At 41.7% G+C, this 14,559-nt stretch overlaps 2 protein-coding genes across 19 annotated transcripts in view; one reads left to right on the top strand and one right to left on the bottom strand.

Annotated features, from left to right (window-relative positions):
* SEC62 (SEC62 preprotein translocation factor) overlaps positions 1–13,987 on the bottom strand; it is a 36,155-nt gene extending 22,168 nt beyond the window's left edge. Inside the window, exons 1-3 of the mRNA XM_006122867.4 lie at positions 13,860–13,987; positions 4,955–5,063; positions 2,566–2,671 (exon numbers count right to left, since the gene is read on the bottom strand). Coding sequence (XP_006122929.2) covers positions 2,566–2,671; positions 4,955–5,063; positions 13,860–13,895 — 251 coding nt within the window. The 5' untranslated portion in view covers positions 13,896–13,987. The remainder of the gene's footprint in view (positions 1–2,565; positions 2,672–4,954; positions 5,064–13,859) is intronic.
* Positions 1–14,559, top strand: part of LRRC31 (leucine rich repeat containing 31) — a 185,007-nt gene that overhangs the window by 46,724 nt on the left and 123,724 nt on the right. For 10 of the 18 annotated variants that reach the window (XM_075937913.1, XM_025184519.2, XM_075937914.1 and 7 more), the window contains one exon: positions 9,733–9,843. The exons of 1 other annotated variant lie outside the window; for it this stretch is intronic. The gene's annotated coding sequence lies outside the window, so the exon portion shown is untranslated. Of the gene's footprint in view, positions 1–748; positions 2,014–9,732; positions 9,844–13,967; positions 14,105–14,559 lie in introns of those variants that run through there. 7 more of the 18 variants (XM_075937901.1, XM_075937910.1, XM_075937902.1 and 4 more) reach the window with 5 other exon arrangements.

The raw sequence follows: 14,559 nt of genomic DNA, 5'->3' as shown, positions 1-14,559 counted from the left end.
AAGCCATTTGGGATACTTAAGGAACTTAATGACCCAGTGCTCAAGACTATGATTTGTAAATAGTATTTTTTTCCTGTAAGCCTAAACTATAGTTTGTCCTACAAAGACATATGTCCATGCCATGTGGTGCTGGAATCTATCTTGAATTTTGTATTTTTCCACAGGGTTGGGGAAAATGAAACAAAGACTTCCCACCCTAGGGAAATTCTATTTAAGGAATGGGAAACAAACAATGATAAGTCTTCAGTTGGCTTCACAGACTGTTCCCCATCACAAGAGGGCACATGAAAAGACATAGAAAGAAAAGAAGTCTAATGGGGAAAGGGTGGGAGAAGCTGTTAGACCCAGGTCAGAAAAGAGATCAGCCCTAGCCTGAGAAGAACATTACCTGAAGTAAGAAGTAGGGTGAGAAATTATGCTTTGTAACAGTTTATTAGTCTATTAGGCTTAGCTGGCATGTTTTGTTTTATTTTAGCTTAATAATTTACTTTGATCTGTCATCACTTGCAACCACTTAAATCCTACTTTTTATACTTAATAAAATCACTTTGGGTGTGTTAATAAACCGATGTAAATAATTGTTATGGGGGAGAGGGGAGGGGCAGCTTCAGAGAACAACTGTGCACCTTTCTCTTTCACTGATAAAGGAAGTGAACATTATGAGCTTTCTCCATGTAAAATTTTTATACAGCGCAAGATGGATTTATCTGGGGTTTTGATCCCCCTGAGGCTGTGAACCAGGGTGCTGTGTCAAGGCCCTGTGACTGAGTCTTCCCAAAGCTGAGCTAAACTCAAGTGTCTGGGTTACTCTGCTGTGGACTGTTATTCCAATTCTGTGCTTTGCTGGGGAAGACCAGAGCTTCTGGTTCAGCAGAACAGGGTGGTGAGGTGTAGCGAAGGGCAGCTAGGTGGGCTCAGTAGTATGATCAGCCCATCAAGTGACAGTCTCCTGGAGATCTCTGTGACCCAATCCATCACACATATCAAATTCTTTTTTGAGCCCTGTTAATATGTTCAGCCTTCAGCATATCCCATGGCAATGAGTTCCACAAATTGACAGGATGTTGAATGAAAAAAACCACCCATCTTTATATTTGTTTAAAACCTGATGCTTATTGAAAAACAAATAATACTTGGAAGTCCTTAGCAGGAACTTCATACTGTCTATCCACACTTTTGGAAGAGGCAGATATTGACGCTGGAGCCTGCCACAAGTCCACTGCTGATTTTAACAATTCCTTGTTAATAAGCATAGTGAGTCTACTAGGCCTGAGCATGAGTCAACCATGTCTAGCAGCTTTTGAGATTTCTCCTACACTAATTCCAGTGGGATGTCAAGGGTCTTGGCCATACAGTTCTTCAGTTTTGGAATGCCTTTAAGTCATCAGTTGGACAAAGTAGAGGGATTGTCTATCGGGGAGAAGGACGAATTATTACCAGGTTCCTCTACCCCTGCTTGTTACAGCCTTGTCTCTCTTTGGGAAAGGCGATCTTATCCTATATGAGAAGGAAGAGGATGTTGGTGTGAGGGCATGTCACTGCATATACCAACTAGCCCAGTAGGGAAGTGACTAATAAGTAGGAACCATAGGGCCTACTCTGCCCTTACTGGCTTGAGTGTGGGAACAGAAGTTATATCTAGAGGACAGGCCCTCCCCCAACAAGCACTGCTAACCAAAAAATCCAATACAGGTGCATTAGGTAGAGTCCATGTGGTTAATCACTTGATGAACAACAAGGCAGTTAAAGCTTCTCCCAATTTCAGTCTTTACTGGAAAGTTCATTTTGCTCCTACAAGTAATGAAGTAGAACTTTAACCTCTCTCTTTCTTTCTGATGTGGCCAGACTGATGCTAGAGATTTGTGGATTGTAGAGCCCAGACCTTCAGAGCAGCAGTCCCACAAGAGTTTTTATATCAGAAAGGCCATATTGGGTCAGATCAAAGTCCATCTAGTCCAGTATCCTTACAACAGTGGCCAATGCCAGGTGCTTCAGGGGGAATGAACAGAACAGGTGAGCATTAAGTGATCCATCCCCCGTCATCAATTCCCAGCCCATCCTAGCTAATAGCTAATGATGTACCTATCCTCCATGAATTTATCTAATTCTTTTTTGAACCTTCTTATAATCTTTGCCTTCACAATATCCTCTAGCAAAAAGTTCCACAGCTGAAGGTGCACTGTGTGAAGAAATATTTTCTTCGTCTGAAAGACCAGCTATTCTGCTACATAAACATACTAAAATGTTTGTGGAATTGGGATAAAGACACTTATTTTGCTATTATTTTACTGTCTCCCTTTTTAATTACAGAAGTGCTGCCCCTACTGCTTCAATGAGTTCTTCTAATTGTTAAACATTATATAATTGCAATTATTAACTTACATTATTTGTGTGTTATTAATATAATACCACAAATACTTTTTTCAAACATTCTAATTCAAAAACATATATGGCGTCAGCAGTCTCTTTTGAAGCAACTATAATGTTTACTTTAAAATGGAACTTTAATGCTTCTGAAAATTGAACTTGTTATTAAGACTAATTATTTTGACTAGAAGTCCATACCTGTTGCAATAGTCAACTACAGACTCTCGAGTTGTAAACAAGGCTTCTTCTCCCTTCTTGGCTTTTGCCCATTTAGAATCCAAAAGGCAGTCCACAGCTTTTGAGGCTGAAAGGAAGAAAAAGTAAAAACAAACCTGTGATAAAATATGGAAAAAGCTCACTTCAATATCTGATCTACCTTCTACCTGAATATTATAAACAGAGAATCTGTAATCAGTTATCTTAGTTTTGCTAAACACAGGAACAAAACTCTACCTGCATAATGAAATGAACAAACAAAAATACACCCTTCAGGTGCATCTACACAGCAGGGCTTAACTTGAAATAAGCTACGCAAATTAGGCTACGTCAATTCCATAGCTTATTTCAAAATAGCTTATTTTGAAATTGGGAGCGTCTACAGAGCACTCTTCCTCCGACTTCCCTTACTAAAAGTACAATGACGGTTACAGAAGTCAGAATAAGAAGTATTTTGATATTATTTTGAAATAACTGCCTGCTGTGTAGACACAGATTAAGTTATTTCAAAATAATGCTAGGTATTTCAAAATAATGTTGCTGTGTAGACGTACCCTTAGAGAGGCAGGCCGCAGTGTTGCAACGGAACTTCTATTGATGCCAATAAGAACTCTGCCTGCCTAAAGAATCCAGGTTCAGATGCATACTTTTTACAATATTATATTATATTTTTACTGGATATAGCAAGATCAAATCCTACCTAAAATAAGAATTTTGTTATAAAAGACCTTTACCAGAACTATGGTGTGAGGATTTTCTGTTTAACAAATTCTAATGGAATCTTGCTGAAGTGCAGGAAGTAAAACAAGTAAATATTTTTGAAGTCAGATTTTTAAAATTTATTTCAGGTCATGACATTTTTATTTTTAACATGACAGTTAAATCTTTAAATATCCTTGGCCAAATTCTATGAAAGGACTATCTAAAGTAAAAATGTAGCACAAAATATGAAATGGGTTATGTCCAACCTCAAAAACTAACGCCACCACACTAATGGAGCAGATAAGATAAAAAGGACAACTATTTGTTTATTCTGGAAAATTCTGATTAGCCTGTCTCCTGAAATTGCTGTCGCACATCTACTGTATAAACTAGCTTGCAGACGTCAAATGTCCAAACATGTAAAAATGTGTAAACATGTGCATACGGGTTCAGATAGATTGTCTGAAACCCCCTTGCCTATGATGATGTTAGCGAGCCCTGCTAATAAATAATGATAAGGGGTATCAATTACAAAGATAAGTTTCTGGATGAGAACAGAATAGCCAATGTAGTACTGTCTTACAAAGTCTGCATACAGTACTTCTGTTATTCCTCATAGCTTAGTGAGGTTGCAAAACAATGAAATTAACGAGATTCCAGTTAGTTTCTGCTTCCATTCAGAACCTACTAGGGATGTAAGCAAGTAGTCAAATGGAGTTCTCGACTACTCACTCCCTCCCTCCTCTGTATGAGGAGCAGCAAGGGACAGGAGGGAAACAGGAGCCAGTGCTTGGGAAAGCCGGGTTAAAAGCCAGTTCCCCCGAGGCACCAGCTCCACAATGCTTCTTCCCCCTCGCCTCTATCAGAGGTGGGGGGGGGAGGTGGGGGTATATACAGAAGGCTGCTCCGGCAGCAGCAGCCCCTGTTCAGGCTGCTGGACCCATTGCGAGCTCTTACTACATTTAAGATGCAGAGCCGCAGCAGTCCAGAGCCGGCGCGAGCCAGGACTGCTCACTCCCGGCTCTAGCCAGCTCCCACTGCATCTCTGCGGAGGACCTCCATATCAACTAATCATGTAGTCAATACAAATTGTATCAACTACACAATTAGCCAGATAATTGCTATTTAGCATCCTTAGAACCTACAGTGAAACTATCATGTTAATTTAATACTGCTCCTTGACAAAGCTTTGACTTTATTCACAAAGATAAACTAAGATTAAAAGAGGGATTGTGTAGTGGGAATTTACTGTCATTTTTCCCATAGCAACTTAAAAGCTCTGGGGAAGAAAAGTAACAGAATCTGTCCCCCAGGATATTTAAGAGGATGTGAAAGAGACAGAAAGCTACTTCTCCCTTTTAGCATCTAAAGGGGGGTGTGGTGTCATATTTATCAGACACCTACTACTCAGTAACTGCTATGAACATCAGAGCCCCCAAGTAGGGTACAGGGATTCTGACTCTGGACCCCACTTCTGCTTTCCTGACTGTGTCTTCTGCATCTACTTCAGGATGGTAAAAGTAATCTTCTGACTAATACGTGCCTTGTTAATTTCCCAGGGCTATAAACCTTATACAGCTTACTAATTAAAATACCAATAACCTGAAATTTAAACAAGTTCAAAGTTAATAAATATGCAGCATCATTATTTGGTTACAAGTCATCTTACCAATAAAATAATCAACTCTGTGACCCATCATGTTCGTAGATTTTGTTGGACAGTTGAAGCGTAGGTATTTGGCTACAGCTTTCTCCTCTTTGAATGGCTCACCAACTTCCTATAAAAATATAAAGTTAATACTGGTTTAAACACACGGGCAAGATAGTTTAATCTGAACTTAAATCTTGACTGCTTTAAAAAGACCCAGGTCTTTTTATAGCACTATATAAATAACAAGCACCACGGTATAAATGTGTAAAAAGTCAGGGTCCTTGCTCCAAAGAACTTTCAGTTTATATAAGACAAACTGAACTAAAAGTTCATTTCTGAGATGGTCTGAAGACTATGTCATGATATCAAAGCTTGAAGGCTTTGCTGAAGTGAGTTAGAGAAGGAAGGCACTTGGTACATGGAAAGTGGGATGCTGTTCCAAGTAAGGATGTTAAGTATTGTGACATTCACTAATTGAATAGTTGATGCAAAAATACATCAATTATTCAATTAGTCGATAGAGTGGTGCTGCCCCTTTGAAGTACCCCCCTCTTCCCCTCCACTGCTGCCTCTATCTGATAGAGGCAGCAAGTGGGGGGGGAGGGAGGGAAGCAACTAATCGACTATTTGCTTATCGGATAGTCGACTAGTCCTTAACATCCCTAGTTCCAAGCACACAGGACTGTGTGAAGTTATGAAGTTGAGAGTGGAAAGAGACAGAATAGGGAGAATCCAGGAGTCAGAGACTGTCAGATGAAATGTGCAGATACATTGGTAGAGCTGAGTGGCATAGAACACTATGAAAACCTTGAATTTAATGTGGAAAAAGAGTAGAAATTATGAAGTCTTTCAACATATGGAGGCACTTACAAAATCTCACTACTGGTTGCTATTATGTCAGTGATTCTCAACCTTTTTGGCCCGAGGCCCACCTCACCAATGCAGAACTTTCCACGGCCCACCAGCCAACCATCTATGACAAAATGGGTGTAGAAGGTGGGAGTGTGAGGTCTGGCCTGGAGGTGAGGTGCAGGAGCAGGCTAAGGGTGGGGGAGGGGCGGTCTGGCCAGAAGGTAGGATGCAGGAGCAGGATATCAGCAGGAAGGTGCAGGACAGGGGTGGGAGGTATGGAATCTGGATATTAGGGAAATGGGGGGGGGTGCTTATCTGCCCCCACACCTCCCACCGCTCCCATTGTCCATGATTCTGGCCAATGGAGCAGGGGGGGAACGCCTCCAGGCAAGTGGTTTCTTGAGCTGCCATTCCCCCAGTCAGGGGGAGGGGGAGCAGGAACATGCGGAGCTGCTTCCTGACCCCACAAACTGGATCTGGCCTGCGATGTTTATCCCTTCTTCCCCATAATGGGAAGCTGGTGCTGGCACTCCAACCTCATGGGGAGTGGCAGGAGGTTGAAACACCAGCATAGGCTCCCCACTGTGGGAAAGGGGAGCTCTGAGCCCACAACCCACCTGCAATAGGTTGCAAACTACGGATGTAAGTAATTGACTAGTCGACTAACCAATATGCCTGTATCAGAAGCAGCAGTGAGGGGGGAAGTAGGAGCCGGTGCTGGGGGGAGCTGGCTTAAAAGCCGCTTCTCCCCAGCACCATCGCTGCAGAGCTGCCTGCCCTGCCAACATGCTGCTGCCTCTATCAGAAGCTGGGCAGGCGGGGCCTGCCAGCTTTGCTCCTGGTAGGTGGACACAGTTTAACTGATAACATTAACCAATAAGCATCAGTTTATAAGTTAACCAGTTAAACTCTAACATCTCTAAGTTATGTATTGGTTATTTTTAATCCATAACATACCAATTATGAAACATCTGAGGTTTTGCACTTAAAATGTATTGCTATAATTCTGCAATAAGCATTTTAAATGGAAATTCAAAGGATCAAGTATTTTTTTATTAAACTAAACTGAAGATTTAGACAGAGTGAGAGTATATTATGAAAATCAAATTATTTTAACACAACTACTAAGAGCTTGTAAAATAAATTGGTTGATGAGTGGTCATCCAATCTGAGCATACTGTTGCCTTTCCTCTCTCAATGGACACCTTTAAAAGGAAATTATGCCTAACATATGACACCCAAGTTAGCAAATGACAGAATGCACTGGGTAATAGGAATGTAAAAAACATTTTAAAAAAGTAACTGTGTAACTGTTAAAATCCGAGCGGTTACAGCACTGCAAAGCACATCAGCAAATAAGTTTAACCACATCAAGAACCAATAAATCAATGCTTATCAATTAAACAGTTAAAACTTTTACGTCCCTACTGGGTAATTCTCAGAATGCCAGTATCTTCAAGACTAAATCCATTGGAGGATATGTCCTGGCCACACACATATGCAACACACAAAGTTAAAAACATATGCCTGTGTCACAGTGGATGATTATAAAGGTCATGCCTAATTTTTAATTCTAACCTTATGCCAGATGATTTGGTCCCTTCTCCACACCTGACTTGGATTTTTGGAGACCAAACTATTTGTCTGACTGTCAGTAAGAGCTGTCATCATGGAATACATTATCTTTGGCTTTACATCCTGGTTTGCTACTTCTCCTGTTTTTCTTGTTCTTCATGTCTTCCTCCTCTAATTTCTGACATCTCCTGCATGTACATTCCTTTCTATCTCTTGCCATTCTCCCTCCATTTCTCTCCACCCAGCATTTTCTAGCATCTTACCTCTTTTTAAAAACAAAAACAAGCAAACAAAAAAATCCTGAAACTGAAAAAATCCCTAATAAATAAGAAAGTTGGATAAGTTTTAGTGAAAAGTATTCTATTGTCATTTCTGAAGACCAGTTCCTTATTCATCCACAGAACAGGTAAACCACAGGAAACAGTGGTGCAAGGTATTGTACAATGTCCTGCCCACAGATTTCAACCCAACTGTGGAAGAACCAACTGTAGGATTGTGTAGTTAAATAGCTTCATAAAAATAATGACCAACACATCTTTTAATGTAATTGATTCCCAAAAGCCTGAGTATAGTGGTTAGAGGAACTGACTCAAAGTCAAGAAATCCAGGCTTCCATTCCCAGGTCCACCACCAATATGCACTGAGCCATCACTAAGCAATTCACTACAACTTTTGCCTCAGTTTCTCCATTGATAAAATAGTGTTCATAGGTAATAGCCATCATATTTATTAATATTTGTGAAATATGGTGACACATTTTCAACATTTTGTTTAATATAGTTCTCTTCCAATTATCTCAGCTAAACTACCACCCAAGTAAGAGTTACAATCTGGCTCCCAAATCCCTTTTATTAATGCTTCAAAGAGCAAAAAATTTAATAAATTTCAGTGTGCTGCTAAGATACTACATACAGGAGAACTGAGTAGCAGGAAAACAGCACTGAGTGGAAACAGGAAAAAGAAAAAATTGGTGAGGGTGGGATTTCAAGGAGAGAAATACAACTAGATACAGGAAGAATGAGGGGCTAAAAATGGGTAATAAATCCTGGTTGGATATGAGAAACTTATTTCTTCTAAGTTAAGAGACTAACCTCCTTCATTGTTCTATATCAAGATTCATAGATTCTAAGGCCAGAATCATTGTAGAACTCTAGTTCGATCTCCTGTAGCACAGGCTACAGAATTTCCCAAAAATAATTCCTAGAGCATATCATTTAGAAAAACATCCAATCCTGATTTAAAAATTACTAGTGATGGAGAATCCACCATGAACCTTGGTAAATTGTTCAAGTGATTATTATTCTCGTTAATAATTTCACATTGGATATAAAGTGTAATTAGTCTAGTTTCAACTTCTAGTCATTGAATGTGTTATAACTTTCTCTGCCAGATGGAAGAGTCCACTACAAAATATGTATTCCCATGTAGATACGCGTGGATGTAATCAAGTTACCATTTTACCTTCTCTTTATTAAGTTAAATAAACTGAGTTCCTGAAGTCTATCACTATGGGGCAGGGTTGCTAATCGTTTAATCGGTCTCATTGTTCTTTGAACCCCCTGAAATTTTTCAACAACCTTGTAGACTTGTGGCCACCAGAATTAGACACAGTATTCCAGGAGCAATTGCAACAGTGCCAGAGACAAAGATTAAATCACCTTTTTACTTACTCAAGATTTCTGTTTATGTATCAAGGGTTGCAATAGTCCTTCAGGCCACAGCCTTACACTGGGAGCTCATATTCAACTTAGGGATTTAAGCGACTAGTTGAGTCAATTACTCACTTCCCCTCCCCCTTGCTGCCTTTCTATCAGAGGCAGCAAGGGGCGGGGAAGGGGAAGCAGAAAGCGGTGCTGGGGGGAGCCAGGTTAAAAGCTGGTTATCCCCAGCACCCTCTCTCTGCTGTGGAGTGGGTAGGGCAGGGAAGGCAGAGGTACAGCCTGTGCGCCCAGCTTCTACTACATTTAAACTGCAGAGCCGCAGCGGGGATAGCTCCTGTAGGAGCTGGGACAGAGTGCCTCCCCTTATTGACTAATTGTGTACTGTAGTCAATACAAATTGTATTAACTACACAATTAGTCAATTACCCACTTCTTAACATTCTTAAATCAACTGATTATCCAACATAACCCCATATCTTTTTTAGTCATTGCTTCCAGGATAGAGTTCCCCTTTCTTTTTAGTATGACCTACGTTTTTTATTACTAGATTAATACATTTAACCATACTAAAATGCATACTGTTTGTGCTCAGTTTACCAAGCAATCTAGGCTGCTGTCTATTAGTGACCTGTCCTCTTTATTTACCATTCCCCTAATTTGTGTGTCATCTGCAAACTTCATCAGTGATGATTTTATGTTTTCTTCCAGGTCATTGATAAAAAAGATAAATGGTGTAGGGCCAAGATCAGATCCCTGCAGGACCCCATTAAAGATACACCCACTTGCTGATTGCCTGCTTCCAGTTACATTTTGAGACCTGTAAGTTAACCAACCTTTAATCTATTTAACATGTGCTCGGTTAATTACATATTGTTGTCTGTGCCACAGTCTCCTCTTAAAATCCTATGAATACATTACATACCTAGCCCATGCATTCTATTGAAAGACACCCCAAAATAACTATTTTAAGAAAACTGTATATAATTTTAAAACTTATTGGAACTATTTTCATCTCTCTCCTTCTGTAAAGTCGTGATAGAAATGTAGCCGTGTTAGTCTGGTGTTGCTGAAACAAAAAACAGGACTATGTAGCACTTTAAAGACTAACAGAATAAACCATCTTGTTAATAAACCATCTTGTTAGTCTTTAAAGTGCTACATAGTCCTGTTTTTTGTTTCTTCTGTAAAGTCATTTGACTTCATATTACCATGAATTCAATGTCAGACACATAAAACCCCCTAAGAAAGTATTTAAAACTGTTTCTCTAAACATAAAATTGTTTTGACTATACTATTGCCTTTGCACCTTCTATGGCTAGATCTCCAAATGCTGGGACTCTCTCCTTTCTCAATGGATAAAGCTCCTACTTACTACCTAGCAAGGCTACAAGACATCAGACTTAAAAGGCTTTTTTATAGCGAGGGCCCTACAAAATTAACAGTTCATTTTGATCAATTTTAGTCACAGAATTTTAAATAATAAATTTCATTTTTTTCTGTTATTTAAAACTGAAATTTCAAGGTGGTGTAATTTTGGGAGTCATAAGGGTATTGTAGGGGAGGTTGCAGTACTGCTACCCTTACTGCTGTGCTGCTGCTGGAAGTGGCATTGCCAGCAGCTAGAGAGAAGCAATTGCTGATTGGGAGCATGATATGGAATTGCCACTCTTACTTCTGCTCTGCTGCCTTCAGAGTTGGATCTTTGGTCAGCACATCTGGGCACAAATTTCTGAAGGTAGTTCCATGTAAAGATATCCCCCATAAACATCCATGCAACAGCCCTGCAACTCCCTTTTGAGTCAGACCCCCCAATTTGAGAAACAATGGTCTCACCCCATGAAATCTGTTTAGTATAGGGTGAAATCACACAAAAGACCAGATTACACAGTCCATGACATTTTTTTTATGGCCATGAATTTGGTATTTATAGCTATTCACTGGCAGATAATTTGAAGTTTAAACACAAGTCTATAACAAACAGTTGGGGTGGAGTACCCAAAACAAAACAGACTCCTAATTTTGATGAAGGCTTCTAGCTTCCACTGATTACAATAGAAGTCGGGAGCCTACATTGCTTCATGGATTCATTCCTGGTTCTAGAAAATCTGATATACATTTATAATAGTAAATGTTTCTATCTTAAGAGAGGCAGCCTGCAGTACATTACTTTAAAAAGTGGTAATTCATTTTGAACTATGCCAAGAAGTTAAGAAAAACAACCTCCATTGACTCATTTTAGCCAATTGAGAACAATGCATGTTAAACAGAACTCTCTTTGTGGACTCATCTACTACATTATGTTTGATATATGAGAAACTATTAAGAAAGCAACATATGTTTATCTACATAGATGTGTTACTAAGGTAAGCATTGGTCTTGCCAACTCTTAGATACATTCTTAACTTTAAGCAAGTGAATAGCCCTGTTAAATTCAAGAGAACTTCTTAAATGCTTTAAGTATGAGTGTTTGCAGGATTGAAGTGTTAAGTTATTACACCAGACATTAAATGTCATATTTAAATTGTTATTGGTGAGTGTTTTCGTGGGCAGTATTTAATCCATTTTGTTTGTTATATAAAAATAAATAATTCAGTAACTGATACTTTACGTTGAACCTCTCTCGTCTGGGACTATCTGATCTGGCAACATGCCTGGTCTGGCAAGATCACAGATGTTGCTAGACCAGAGAGCTCCAGCCCCAGAGGTTGAGAGGGGCTGGGAGCAGAGTTGGTCTGGTTGGTGGCAGTCTGCAGGGTCAGTGACCCAAGGTAAATAGCCCTAAAAGCAGCTGCCGCCATGAGGGGGATGGGAACCCCAGGAGCAGCTGTCGCCACATGCACAGGGCCGGGGAACCCCAGGAGCAGCCGTCGCCACATGCACAGGGCCGGGGAACCCCAGAAGTAGGAATAAGAATTCCTTTGAAGTAGGAATAAGAGCCTCCGGAAAAGGGCGCTTTTTCCAGAGGATCGGGGCCAGTGTAGACGCTCTTTTCCGGCTTTTTTAAAAGCCGGAAAAAAGCGGCGGACATTTTTATTTAAATGCCGCGGGGGATATTTAAATCCCCCGCGCATTTCCCTACTACGACTCATGAAATTTACATGCCCCTTCCAGAAAAAGGGCCAGTGTAGACGTAGCCTGTGTGTCCAAGGTTTCCCCTGTGCTACTGCACAAGATTTCAATTTATTTTAACTATATGAGAAGTCTGAAATGGGATGTCTGCATTACATTAAAATCATTTTGGAAAAAGAAGACTGACAGCTGCTACATTTCTTAAAGGACATATCAAATCTCAAACTTTCACTCCATGCCTGTTCTACTGTGGATACATCATTAGCCCTTGTTTCTCCCTGTCTCTGGACCAATCACTGTAGTACAGTGGTTAAGGCATCTACCTGGGAGGAGGGAAACCCTAGATTCAGTCCCTTTGCTTTGCTCACTTGTTATTTATACACAGTGAACCAGCTTTAGCTGGGGAAACTGAGGTAGCCCCACATCAGTGACTAGGACACTCTCCTGAGAGATGTGGGATACCCCTGTCCAAATCTCCCTCTGCTAGAGGGGAGGAATTGAATTGGGTTTTCCTACATCCCATTGACTGCTTTAATCATGGACCTAAAGCTATAAGGAGGGCACCAACTCCACCACTTTCTCCTCTGGCCAGATACTGACTGGGATCTGATAGGCAGAGTCAGAAACCATCTACCAGTTTGGGCCATGCATCTCAGATAGGCAACCAAATGCCTATCTTTTGCAGGTTTATGAATCACTTTGGGCTTTAAACAAGAGATGGTGTCCCAACACCTGAAGAATGGCTGCTGTGCACACTCGAGTGTGCACAAACATAGGTACAAAGGAGAACTATTACCCTGAAATTTAGCTGCCAAATCAGTCTACAGCATTTAGTGGGAGTTTTGTGGAGCCCAAAACTGGGACTGAAGAACCTAAGTTCCTTTGTGGATACCACACTATGTTTTAGAAACATGAACTACAGATACTTTTACTGCTCTAGCTGTATTAAATACTTTATTCCTCCACTTGAATATTTGCTAGAAAAAAAAAAGCTCCTTCCCACTTTGGGTTAGTACTTGCCTAAATAAGCCATTTAATATATACCTAAAGTCTATAGAATTTTTGAGGTAGAGAAGAGGTGATTCACAATACTGGAAAAAAATATCCATCATCCATAAAAGTAATCATTTAACTACATTTCACAGAAGCTTCTCTCCTTGGTACAATAACAGATATTACCTCACCTGCCTTGTCTCTCTAAGAAAGATAATCAAACATTGAAATCCATATTATGAAGAAATTCTTTTGTTTACAACTCAATAGGTCTATAAGCTGCAACAAGGTATGAGAAATCCAGTTCTTTTTAAAATACTGGTGGAAACCTCTCCGGTTGCCAAAAGAAAAAAAAAATTGTGAATCTCCTTAATTCAAGGGACAGCGCACAGCGGGGCTTTCGCGACAGGTGTGGCGCACTGGGGGTGCACAGGTGTGCGTGGGTACGTCAGCGTGCACGGGCAGAAAGGGGGGCGCGCACAGCCAGGGCGGGGGTGATATAGCACAATAGGGGTCGCTTATCGTCGCACGGGAGAGCGATACAGGGGTGCCAGGCGGGCTGGGCTCTGCGGGGGGGCTCCAGGGAGGAGGGGGGGCACTCTAGGACCAGGGCCCCGCGGGAGGGAGACAAGGGTTGAGGGAGCGTCGCCGGGAGCCCAGCGGGTGGGCGAGAGGCCTCCAAGCGTCGGAGGTGAGGAGCCTGGCCAGCCGCTCGAGCGGGAGCCGGGATGGGGCAGGAGAAGGCAGCGAGTCGCTGGGGGAAGCTGCACTACCTGGATCCGCTTCCTGTGTCTCCTCCGCTCGGCCATGTTGTCCCCGTCTAGTCTGCCGGTGACGTGGGGGCGGAGGCGAGAGGGGCGGCAGTCTCGCGAGAGGCTGCGGGAGCCGTTATGTAAGCGGGGCGGAGCTCGCTGGTACTTGGAGGCTCGCGCCTGGCAAGGGTGGCAGTTTTGGCGGGGCCGGGCTCGAGTCGGAGTGAGACTCCCAGTGCTTCCTCCTCACCCTGCGTGAGGGGCAGGTGTGGTGCCCACAATAGTTAGCACGTGGTAACCATTCACGTGAGGCTCTATGCCCGAGCCTCTTGTCTCTCCCCTCTGTCCCAAGAATGATCCCCAGGAGCCACAATCATGGGTCGCCACCGTTTGGGGCACCTTGGTGCCTCCTGTTCTTTGCCTGTGCCACACAATGGGTCAGTCTGCTGAGGGCTGCAATGCTCTCGTCTATTGGGCTCAGTTCAAGGGATAATAGGGTGTTAAAAAGATCAGCCTAGAATCTCCTGAGATTTTTCTTTTCTGAGCTTCAGCTCTTGACTCCGTGTCAACATACACGCACGCACTCATGAATGCAGCTGTCATGGTTTAGTACAGTTAGGGGAAATGGCCCCACAAAGGTAGGGGCACAATTGTGAGAGCATTTTTGCACATTGGCTTAGAGGAAACCTGTTTTGCAAGTTACCAGAATGTGTACACACAA

The sequence above is a fragment of the Pelodiscus sinensis genome, chromosome 10, assembly GCF_049634645.1.
Source record: "Pelodiscus sinensis isolate JC-2024 chromosome 10, ASM4963464v1, whole genome shotgun sequence".
NCBI classification, from domain to species: domain Eukaryota; kingdom Metazoa; phylum Chordata; order Testudines; family Trionychidae; genus Pelodiscus; species Pelodiscus sinensis.
This window is presented reverse-complemented; position numbering and strand designations above follow the sequence as displayed.